Source organism: Callionymus lyra, chromosome 17 (genome assembly GCF_982586985.1).
Source record: "Callionymus lyra chromosome 17, fCalLyr1.hap1.1, whole genome shotgun sequence".
Lineage (NCBI taxonomy): Eukaryota > Metazoa > Chordata > Actinopteri > Syngnathiformes > Callionymidae > Callionymus > Callionymus lyra.
In genome coordinates, this window is record NC_141834.1 from 16,434,709 (window position 1) to 16,447,067 (window position 12,359).

Here is a 12,359-nt window from a genome sequence, read left to right on the forward strand (position 1 = left end):
AATTGACTACTTTTAAATCATAATAATAAATCTATATATTTAATTCAGTTGTCAATTGCGGCATTAAAAAAACGATTAGAAACGCTTTTATTTTGATGGACTTCCGGATAGCGCGCTCTGTTTATGTTTAAACTGATTTAGATGACATGGATAGTCGCTTTAAAACGAATTTTTCGCGAATTGAGATTATTATCTAAAGTTTATTTTTCTTTTTAAAATGTGTCTGGAGTCGTTTACTTTATGATGACTTTTACCGTGAGAGGAAACAAACGTTACGTTTCGGTACAAACCCAGCTGAATTCAACTTAAAATCAACCTCGGGATTAGAAACCGATTTATTGGCCAATAATATAATATACATGATTTGTTTTTTATCAGACTGTTTGTGTCTTTATATGAATCAGTTTTATTCAAGCAGGAGATATGAATGAAATGAAATAGACAAATATACAGAAACAGTGCATCATAGAATTTAATGGCAGGTGACACAGGTGAGAATTGACCTGTTTATAACCTTTAATGGCAGCGAGGAAGAAACTGCTGCTTCATTTGTTGGTTTTATTCAATAAAACTATTGTTTTAACCTCGTTAATGAACAAGAAAAAAGCACCAGACAAAAAAAATATTAAACCTTTTAATATAAAAAAAAAAGAACTTTTAACTCATGTATCAACATATCAACAGACCCAGAAACAACCGTTTATATTTTACACAAAGTGACAGGAGGTGGCGCTACATGATGCTACGAGAACTTTTGATTCTTTAACCTGAGTACAGCTTATATTGGTCGTAGTTACTGGGGGAGAGTAGGGTAAAAACTTCTTTACAAAAGTAGAAAGTAAACACATGATGAAAGGTTTGCTCGAAAAAGGCTGAATATCTCCCTCACACTTTACATTTGGTCGCCAGACTCGCACATTATTACAGTCGTTGACCAGCGAATTCATTTACATTCAGTCGGTCGACAAAAATCAAACGACACGAGAATCCTTTTTATTTCTTGATCTGTCTCAACACGGACGCCAGCTGGTTGAAGGCGCTGGTGATGGCGGCGGGGACGGGCCGCGGCGTCTCCTCCCTCCAGGCCGCGAGCGCTTCCAGGGCTTTTTCCGGGTCGCAGGGAGACAGGTCTTGGATGCAGTACACGGCTGCCAGCTGGACGGGCCACGGCACACCTAAGACATACAGTCATTTATCCAAATTTGCACTTTTATTTCGTTGATTTTTACGCGCGACGAAAAACGTGGATTTCCTACCTTCGGCCGGCGCTTGCCTCCCGAAAGTGTTGATGATGTTGGAGACGTTCAGCACCAGAGGAAGAGACTTCTCTCTGATCCCCAGTTGACCGAGTCGACCTGAACACAAAGTAAGTAAGTAAGTAAGTAGTTCTTATTTATATAGCGCTTTTCCAGACCAGGGTCACAAAGCGCTTAAACAATCAAAACAATATTCAATAAAGTATATACTTTAAAGGTCAAGATAAAACTGATAACACAACAGGAGTTCCAGAAAATCAAGGAAAAGCCTGAATAAATAGAAACGTCTTAAGATGTTTCTTAAAGGAGTCAGTAGATCCATCAAAGAGAGAGGAAGATTGTTCCAAAGCTTAGGAGCAACAGCCTGAAAAGATTTCTCTCCTTTGGTCCTGAACCGTGTGCGAGGAACCATGTTAAGTAGATTCTGATCTACAGACCTCAGAGCCCGAGCTGGGGTGTAAGTTTGGATCAGATCACTGATGTAAGGAGGAGCCTGACCATGAATAGATCTTAAGTGAGAACCAGAATTTTAAAGTTGATCCTGAAAGAAACTGGAAGCCAGTGAAGAGTTTTAAGGATCGGAGAAATGTGAGTTCTTCTACTAGAGCGGGTCAGAATTCTCGCTGCAGAGTTTTGAATCAACTGCAGACGAGACAGATCCTTCTTGTTAAAGGTCATGGTTCACCACCAGGAACGACTCTTCAAACATAAAAAGAAGATCTTTAAACTGACCAATGAGGTAAAGGACGGCAGCGACGGTCACATCCGAGACCGGCCCCTGTCGCTCTCTCGTTTGTGTCACCCACGCGTTCATCAGGGGCCAAAGTTCTTTGCTGTAAAGAAATGACACACAAACACATTAGGAGACTCGTCGTCTGTGACAACGTTTGATTTCCAAATACCTCAGCACGTGGTCGTACGTCCACTTCCAGGTCTTGTGCCTGCAGAGCAGCTGCAGCGAGAGCACCTTCTCCCACGTTTCGTCCCCGAGAACGTCACCGTATCGAGGGTGATGAGCGAAAGACAAGCGTTCCCCGGAGCGGATCTCAGACAACGTTTCTGAGATCAGTCGGTCGATGTCGCCGGGTGGACTCTGACGAGAAGAAGAAGAGATTTTGTCTGACTTGGCTCAGGTAAAAAATAAATACAATTTAAAAGCTGCAGAATTATTTCGATGTGAAATCGTGAAAGTAGATTCATGTTCATCTCCTCATTGTTTTAAAAGAGGGAAAAGAGATTATGGATGTCACATTACACAGAAACTGCTAATGAGAATAAAAGTGAAGTTTACAGAGAATTATTTGATGAGATTGTCTGGTGAAGGAGGACAAACGGACGATTCCTTCTAAAAATAAAAATTACAATGTCACAAACAGACTTCCTGTTAAATATATATTGTGTTTGTCCAGCGACCTTGACTTCTAAAAAATTTGGCTCCTCGTGTGATTGAGTTTAACAGAAAGATTAACTGTGTCTTCCATGGAGGAGATAAATACAGTTTTCACAATACAGTATCAATAATCAAAAGCATTGTATCGCTAAAAAAATGTTTTATTTTTCGGCTTTCAAATCACTTTTTTTTTTTATCATAGTTACATTTTTTTTTAATAACAATTTACATTTAATTTACAATTAACATTTTTGTTCTGAAATTAAACTAAATGAATCAGTCCACTAGATGGCAGCAGTCATTACGTCCTCTGCAGCTAAAGGGATAATAAAATCCTGCAGGATCTGAGCAATGACTAAGGACAAGAGGATACAGTGACTCCAGCATATTTTAAAGCTAATGTTTGGACACATTTTGGTTTGAAAACTAATGAAAGCAGTTACGACTTTGTCAAGAGTCATGTGGTCTGTAAATTATGCAACACCAGTGTCAAGTACTTGGTCAATACTACAAAGATCCCAGTGATTACTGAGGACGAGAGGATACAGTGACTCCAGCAGCTTTTAAAGCTGATGTTTGGACATATTTCGGTTTCAAAACAAATGAAAGCACTTATCTTTGTCAAGAGTCATGTTGTCTGTACATTCTGCTACACTGGAGTCAAGTACTCGACAATACAACAAATATATCCTTGTTACTACAGTATCACTATATATTTTATCGTTGTCCCTTTATTGTGATACTTAGCAAGCGCGAGGATGTGTATCTGTCCATATATCAGACACATCTATAATAACAATCACAGGTTAATCCAAACAGCCTGTAGGAGACTTCAACAAGGTCGCTAAAAAAAAAACTCAGTATCACCCAAAAATGTTACCTTTTCCCATCCGAGGAAGTAAGAGAGACATCCGACAAGTTCGTCATCGGCTTTCAGCTTCGTCACGGCATGAATCGCTCGACATAGAGAACCTCTGTGTGAGAGAACTCCAGGCCATGTTGTCACTATAAACAAAATGAGTTGGGCACAGTCTGGAAAATCTGTGGAAAGACAATCAGAGGAAAATCACAATAGATAGTTGAACAAAATCTCCTCAGATATGTAAAATACTGTGTCAACTTCAACGGCATTTTTAAACCGAGGAGCAATGATAGAATGGTTTCTTACCTTCTGAAAGAATGCTGTGAGCAAAAACATGAGCTTTTTCCCAGTCTTTCCTCTGACGGCACATGGACGTGTAAACCCGACAGAGAGCCTGCATGTAGTTCTTGCTGAGAGTCGCCTTTTGAGTCTTGAGTTTGTTCAGGACGGCCGTCATCATTTCATTCACCTTCAGTGTGGAATAAACACACACAAGAGAGGGATGAGAAGAAACAGACGACACCGTGTTCAAAGAGAACGTTTCATTTTAAGCTTGTTTGCTCAAAGTGAAAAAGTTTTATGTCTCAATAAATATCGTTTCTTTTCTGAATTTTCGCCAGTTCTGCACAAAGATGAAAGCAGCAGTGAGAAGCCATACAAGTGTGAGAAGAAACGTTCTACAACATCCTGAATCCACTGAGGGCGACAGAAAACCACCAAAACCTCATCACTTTTGGTCTAAACAATATTGAAATTGAGCATCTTTTTGATGGATGCAGTTTACAAACCAACTGCGGCCACTAAAAACAACCAGGAAATCGATCAATTGGAATAATGTTTGGAAACATCCAGTTCCTCTTGTTGTGACACCTCGATAAATAGTATTGTTCCGGAGAAACTTAAACACTTCTTCATCTTGAGCTTGCAGGAACCGGAGTGTTTCCCGTCTGCGGAGCATGTTAGCCTTTAAGCTTCTGCTACAAACAAGCTTAAAACAAAGACTTGTTTAGGTTTTTTTCAAAACAAATTCAATTGTCGAGGCATTAAGGACGAGCAGAATGGAGGTATTTGGATGTGTTTAAGTGTCTTTTTGGATGAAGAAAAGTGAGCCTTATTGGCGACCGTCAAACAGAAGGAAATATTTCAATGAAAAGAGAGTTTTGAACAAAAACAAAACACATACGGATGATACAACAGAGGTCCAAGATCAACTTAGGAGACACTGAAATCAACACATTAGTTGCCCTTTAACAAAAAAAAGACAATATTACCAACAAAAAAAATCAAATTACTAAATTAAGGCAAATATACTTTGGGCTATTTCCATCATTTTGACAGATTTTGGATCATGGTATAACACAAAAAGATTGATTTAAAAAGATAGATTGTGTCATCTTGTTCTTCCTCTTATGTTCTTTTCTTATTTTATTTTTTATGTATTATTTTTTATTGTTTATGAAAAAATGCCGGCTATTGGTAAAAAACAATTTCCCGAAGGAGACCTCCTGAGGGATCAATAAAGTTTTACCTTTTTTACCTTACCTTAAAATTGGGTTAGAGGCCAGTACAGCCGGAAAGGAAATATAAGGCAGAACCGATTATATGGTTTATTTTATTTAAATAAGAGGATTTAAAGTGTGCCTTGTAGTCAGAAATATACAATATTTTACATTGATTGCAGTTGTATTGTATTTGAACATGAAAAAATATGTTTCTCTTTTCATATTTTCCAAACCTTTACCAGAAAGCTCTAGATTGTAATGTAGAAAAGTCCATACATAAAGGCTGTCTATTAGGTGTCGGCTTTTAAATGATATGCCTTGACATTCTAGTACTGAACCCAAACACTCACCAAGTTTTTGTCGCATATCTCGGCGATGACTTCTTTCTCCTCGTCCCTCAGCACCGGCTTCTTGGGGAGGTTCCGTACAAAAGCGTGGCTCTTGATCACGGCCAACACGTCGAAACATTTATGTTCCACCTTCCTCAGACATCGCTCCACGATGTTGTCGTTACTTTCTTCTACTTTCTTCGGGCAGACCTCCACCGGTCCAGGATTTTTCGGTCCTGAGGAAATCTTTTCCGAACATTGAGATGAAGACGAACTGGAGGGCACCTGGCCGCTGCTCAAACTCGGGGTGTCGCCATCGAGTCGGGGGTGCTTGCTGATCTGAGGTTGAGGTAAACTTCCGTTGGCTTGTCTTTTAATCCCCCTCATCTCGGTCTTCGTGAAGGCGGTCGAGGTGGAGTTTGTAAACCCAGACTTCTGGCTCTCATTCGTCGCACTTCCCGCCTCCGACGGCCCGATGCCGATGTTCCCCTTGAGGATGCTCAAAGTCCTGGCGCGTGCCGACATCTCCGGGTACATGGTGTCCAGGATCCTCATGGAGTTCTCCTGAGGGTTCATCGGGGCGGAGGAACACTTCGCCGCCGCCGAAGGCAAGCGTCCCGGAACCGGGACGGCGTGCTTCGGCGTGGCCGAGCCGAACTGGAGCGGCGAGGAAGGCACTCCGTTCTGAGGCGGCGGACTCTTGAGGCGGCCGGTGCTAGACTTCGACGGCGTGACCGGGGTGGTCGGGGAGGCCATGGGCGAGGGGAACAGCAGCTTCCCGATGGCGTTCCTGGGGTTGATTTGTTTGACGGCCTTCGGGGAGTTGTTCAGAGGCGTGAGGAGAGACGGGAGAGGAGCGCCCACGTCTGAGCGAGCGTCAGAGATGGACTCGTTCAGTTGTTTAAATCCTGGAGGAACTTTCCCTTCTTCTTCTTCTTCTTCTTCTTCTTCTTCACCATTGCGTATCCATCCATTCGTTTTTGACTCAAAACATTCATCTTTACTTTCCTGCTTCGGGGGAATTTCATCGAAACATTTTCCATTTGAAACCTCTTTTTTAGGAGAAATGTCAACTTTATCTTCAACTTTAACTTCTTCTGATGAATGAAAGCCGTTCGTTTTGGTTTGTTGCGATTTGTCGGAAACGTCCATTTCTATGATACCGTCTTTTGATGGAGTGTTGAAGGGTTTGGTCTTTGATTCAGAGAGAAACGCCTCAACCGGACTTTTTGAGTCGGTGTTCAGCGACTGTTCGTTATCCATCATCGTGTCGTCTTCAGCCTTAGTAGAATATTGATGGACCTCGATATCATCCGTGATCGATAAAGGTCCATCATGAGGTGACCCGTGAGTGCTACCATTTAAACATGATGAGTCGGTTGCATGAGCTTCCACCTTGTATTGTTCGCTACCCTCACTTTTCTCCATCACAGTTTGACCGAGTGTAATATCTTCATCCACGACGGTGCTGTTAACAGTTACTTCCTCTGCTTTTGTGCTTTCACCAGGACATTTTTCAAGTCGTTTTGGCTCCGAAATTTGAGTTTCACAAACTCCAGCACTTGAAGCCGATTCCTGCTCAGTCTTTTTCTCTTCAGGATTAGATTCATGACTTGTAGCTTCACTGTGTGTTGACGACGAGGAACATATTTGGGATGTGACCGACTGACTATCCACGGTTTTGTCGCTTTCCTCAGAAATTGTCGGATTTTCGTCGAGACATTCCGGGAGATCGGACGATTTGACTTCCATCTCACTTGTAAGATCTTTGGCAACGACTGCTGGAGCGATCTCAGTCTCCTCCTCAAGAATGACCGGTTCGTCTGAGATGACAGATTCTGTGACGACAGCAACGGCTTCAGGATCTGTGCAGATTGTTGCAGAAGGAGACGAGACCTCAGGCTCCTCCTTATTCAGCGCGTTACTTTGCTTATTGTCATTCTTTATAACGTTCCTTTCGTCTTCGTGATCAGCGACGACACATGGGTCGATATTTCCCGCGTCTGCAATATCCTTGAAGTTGGTGTCAAGTTCCATATCAGCGTCTGACGTCGAGTCTTTATCCTCAGGTTTCAGCGGTGAAGGAGGTTTGGTTGATGAACTGGCCTCAGTGTGAGGGGATGGTTTGGAAGTCGATTTTTCTGCACATTCTTCATCCGGCTCCATCTCTGCATCCTGGAAAGGTTTCGAAAAACAACAATGAAGAATCAGAAGAGATATTGATCTCATCATAAACTACTTTGGCGGGTGTTTAATGCTTTGAAATGCTTGTTTTTTATTTAATTCATTTTTTTTCTCCAATGAATTTTATTTTTCACACATTTTTGAACATGCCATAGACTGTATTTCACTTTTACTTTACTTTTTTAATATTTTTATTTTTATGAATAATCTTCTGTTCCGCTGTGTCTAATTTGAAAAACAAATTCCCGAAGGAAAAAGGTGTGTATTGGCAGGAATGAGGCAACGATATGATACATGGTGATATTCTAGAAACATAAATATAAAAGCAGTATTGTCCGAGTATTTGACCCTGGCATTGTACAATTTACAGACATTTGTTTTAAAACCAAAATATATGCAAGCGTCAGCTTTAAAAGCTGCTGCAGTCGACTGTATCTTCTCATCCTCAGTAACTGCCGCAATGTCAATGTTCCTTTAGCAGTGAAAGCAATGATGCTGCCCCCTAGCGGACGGAAAGTTAGTTGCAAGTGGACAATTAATCCCCTGAATATTTGCATGTTAATTGTAAATAGAAAAATCGACTTTTTTTGTTATACTATACACACTTTACTGAAAGATAGACCATAAAATAACCTGATAGAAATAGAACATGATTTGACAACAAACAAAAAACAAACAGTAAACCACGTAAAGACGTCTTTTAGGTTGAAACTCATCTCGTTTTCCATCACATGACAATGGCGTGTTGATTTTTTTTTGACAACTAGCACTGCTTCTCTATCCATTTAAAAAATAAATTATAACGTTTTATGTACTTGCACTTAATTTTAATCAACAAATATTGTTCCTTTTAATTAGAAATAACCACGAGAAAGAAAAGAAAGATTCTCACCATATCCGACAGCGGTGACAGGCAGGGAGGTATCAGTTGAAATAATTCCATTATCTTGCTCATGGAGATTTCAGGATCCGTGTTTTTGGAGCCATTTAAGGAACGAGTATTTTCCTGTTTTTGGGGGGAAAGTTTGCAGCCGATCCTGCTCTTTTCCTTTTTCTTTTGCTGCGGGGACACTTCAGGTTTGGCACTTTTCTGAGGAGACTGACGCTGTGAACAAGGACCATGTGGCGGCAGACTGGAGCTCTGGCACTTTGCGACAACTTGGGATGAAGACTTTCCATTTGGTGGACTCGAGTGATGTTGTGGAGCTTCTTCCGAGGTCGGCTCTAATGAAATAGAGATTAAGAATTCATACATTTATGAATAAAAAGACAGGATTTTTAATCTCATACCATTAAGTCGCAATAATTCAGTTGTTTTCTGATGAGGTTCCACACATGACCACAAACTCTCCAGAAGAACCCGGATCTTTCCTGCACAGAAAACAGTTGAAGCATTTAGTAAACCACGAAGAAGTTACTGTTAATTTACACTTACCTTTGTCAAGTTTAGGCTCCTCTGGTACCGTTGCTTGAGTCGACACAGACTTCCACTCTGAAAAAAAATACATTTGTGTTAATTTACCTAGTTTTTTTATTTTGACCATCTTGTATTTTTTCACCTTTCGTCCGCTCTCGTTCCAGTCGCATCAGTCGTACCTGGATGTGGGAGTTAAATATTTTATTATTAGGTAAATACACTCAATTTGAAGTGAAAACATTCAAAGAAAAGCACCTGTAGGTCGTGAATATTTCGCTCAAGAAGACTCTTCTCTTTAGTTAGTCTTGATATTTGCTTGTTACTCTGTGACAGCGATTCTGAGATGAAAAGATAGAAAACAATTATTTAGGGTTTTCTTTTAAACTAGGAGGTCGAGCAGGAACATTTTTAACAAACCTTCACACGCTGCAACTTTATTAGCCAAGCCTTCATTTCTGTTGACAAAACAAGGAAAAGTTAGTACTTATACAGACATAAATCAGTTATTACAACTAATAATTAACTAATACAAAAACACAACAATCCTCACATGCTGGTTATGTTGGCGTTCTCCTTCGTCAAATTCTCAACCTGGTCTGCTTTTTTCTGTAATATCTTTACAGACGTCTGTGAGAGAAATGGAAAATAAAAGTTAAAAATAGAGAGCTTAATAGAGAGATTATTTTAAAACAACTTTTTCTGTTTTCTGTTAAAGCTCTTACTTGTGCTTCAAGTAAATCACTTTCAGCTGCTGATTTCTCCCGCAGCAGTTTGGAATTTTCCAATATCTGAACATCCAGGCGTTCTTGAAAAACAAAACATTAAATTAAGATGACATTAAAAAACAATTGAATTAGGAGAATTAACCTGTGATCTCGATCAGCTCAGTCTTAAGTTGCTCGTTCCTATAAAAAACATGAAAGAAGAAACATAAGGACGATCATAATAAAAAACATTTACAGTTGTTAACTCATCACTTACGCAGATGACACGTCACTTTTCTCCTGCTTTAGCTTATTAAAATCTTCAGACAAGCGTCCATAATTCTCAAGAGCACACTGCAGGAGAGAGAAGACTTTGTTTATAAACACACTGCAGGTATAAAACAAGAACTCCTAAATGATTACATCATTCTAAACAAATACCTTTTTCTCTTCCAACTCTGCTTTCAACGACTCATAATCGGCAGATTTCTTCTCTTCAGCCAGCAACCTGATCTGTAACTCCTCCAGCTGATGCTGGATACCAATGGTGTCGCTGCAGAGGAAAGCAAGGGTTACACACATGTCCTAGTGGATGAAAAACATGGAACTTTTCGGAAGGACCAAGTACACGCGACACATATCTCGTAACCTCGCTAAAACATCTAAGGCGAGTCAAATATTCAGTGGAATCCCAATTTTATTGCAAGTTATACATACATACACAGATATCTTTAGTTATAAAGTAAAGGTTATTTGTAAAGTGCCTTTCTAGACCAGGGTCACAAAGCGCTTTAACAATCGAAAACAATACACTAGTTAAAATATATACTTTAAAAGGACAGATGACACATCAAAGTAAATCTTTTAAAATATATTATAAAACAACTGATTATAATATATCTGTATTTATGCAACTGTGCCATGTTTACTAAAATGTTACATCACTTCCAAAGCTAATTTCATTTATTTCATCCATACATTTTTTTAAAAAAGCATCTTCATTTTATGTTTTCATTAGTATATTTTAACAACGTATGACATGTTTATTAAATCTTGGCTATTCATTTGTTTTTTTCTATGCAATTCATTTCTCACGTTAACTAATGGATTAAATAACCTAATGAAAACATATTTTTTCTGTTTCCTTTAGAGCAAGTTTTCAGAATAATAACTTTTTAAAATGGGGTAAAAATTAAACAAGTTACGTCATTTTTAAGTTACAAATTTAACAAAATAGGTTGAACTGTATTGACTTAGTGCTAAGGAGAAACGTTCTTAACATGTATCACAGTTAAACTTTACTTATATACTTATATACTTCATATTATTCTATTAGTATTTTACTTACACACACACCCACATAAACAAGAACATTTCAACTCACTCCAACACGGAAATCTTCTTCTTTAAAGCAAGAAATGATGACACATATTCGGTCAAGTTCTGTAAGAACACAAAGGAACAGAGTTAAGACACAAATACTTTATAAATATATCGTTTAAATGAGAGTTTTCATCGCACCTGGTGCAGCACAGAGCAGTTTTGACAGCTCCCTGAGGTGGCGTCGGCGGCGACAGAGACCGCCTTGGACTGACTGTCTCCCGGCATCATGATAAGACGGATAAAGGCGCACAAAACAACCAGGAACTTCTAACACGCGGCAGAATCTCCAACATGTCACGGAGAAAACGAGAGAACGAACCTCAACAAAAACAACAACTTCACATTTCGCGTCACACACGTTGACCGAGGACCCGCGGCACAGGACCTGACGTTGGCGGCTAATGAGAACGCCTGTCTAAAAAATAAAGAGACGCTTAATAATTCGGTTGAAGGACTTTGATAATATATATAATTTAACAAATAACCGTAACTTTTAAAAAACATTACATTATATATATTTTTTAGTTGCAGCGATAAATACCAGTGTGTGCCGTAGCATTTATGTTCAGGCGCTAGTGGGAATGATCACTTTAGTGAATAACGCTAATATATAGATAAATTAGAAACAACAATTAAACTGTGGATAAATCGTATTATAGCCCAGGTCAACATAATTTAATGTAAGTAAAAAAATATAAAACACATTTAATGTGGTGCATTTAATGTGAGATTCAGCTTTTTAGCCAGCAGGGTGCACTGTTGCATAATATAGTCGAGTTTTCCCAAATACCTTCATTTAATGGGCTCTAGAAATCGGAGAAATTGTACATAAAACGAATCAAAACGGTTAGTAAAGTGAGTAAAATAGATAGTCTTACTTGTTTTAGATAATCATGACCGTTTAAAGTACCACTCTGTGACACTTGCATGGGCTGGCTATTACAAACTCGGTATATTTAAATGATATAAAATAACATTTAACACATATAATATTATTTATTTGATCTTTTTTGTGATTACACAAGATTGAACTTACACTTTTACTTCAATGGTATGATTGGTAGTTTAGAAAGTTGAATTAATTCTCGTAGGATTAAGATAGATTTTCTTTGTTTGTTTTTGTGTGTGTGCTTGAATAAAGAATAATTAATAAAAAAGTTGCGATCAAAAACATTTACAAAAACTTTAAAACGTTTCACTTCAATAAAAAACGATTTAAAAATATTTTTCGTTGAATTTTAAAAGTGAATTATTCTAAAAATGTTTTCACTCCATTAAAAAAAAACGTAATCAAAACCTTTTCTTTTACTTGAATGAAAAATATTGAAAATT

The 12,359-nt window shown here is 38.8% G+C and overlaps 1 protein-coding gene across 1 annotated transcript; it reads right to left on the reverse strand.

The window, feature by feature from the left end:
- Window positions 1-543: 543 nt before the first annotated feature.
- On the reverse strand, window positions 544-11,389 carry ice1 (KIAA0947-like (H. sapiens)). Its single transcript, XM_087812323.1, has 20 exons — window positions 11,166-11,389; window positions 11,029-11,087; window positions 10,086-10,197; window positions 9,922-9,998; window positions 9,808-9,845; window positions 9,663-9,745; window positions 9,491-9,567; window positions 9,358-9,395; window positions 9,196-9,278; window positions 9,083-9,119; window positions 8,959-9,015; window positions 8,814-8,894; window positions 8,416-8,747; window positions 5,361-7,514; window positions 3,815-3,977; window positions 3,527-3,687; window positions 2,159-2,349; window positions 1,989-2,089; window positions 1,257-1,355; window positions 544-1,175 (listed from the first exon to the last, which is right to left on the reverse strand). The coding sequence occupies exons 1-20, from the start codon at window positions 11,253-11,255 to the stop codon at window positions 994-996; spliced, it is 4,215 nt and encodes a 1,404-aa protein (XP_087668449.1). The 5' UTR covers window positions 11,256-11,389; the 3' UTR covers window positions 544-993.
- Between the last annotated feature and the right edge of the window lie 970 nt (window positions 11,390-12,359).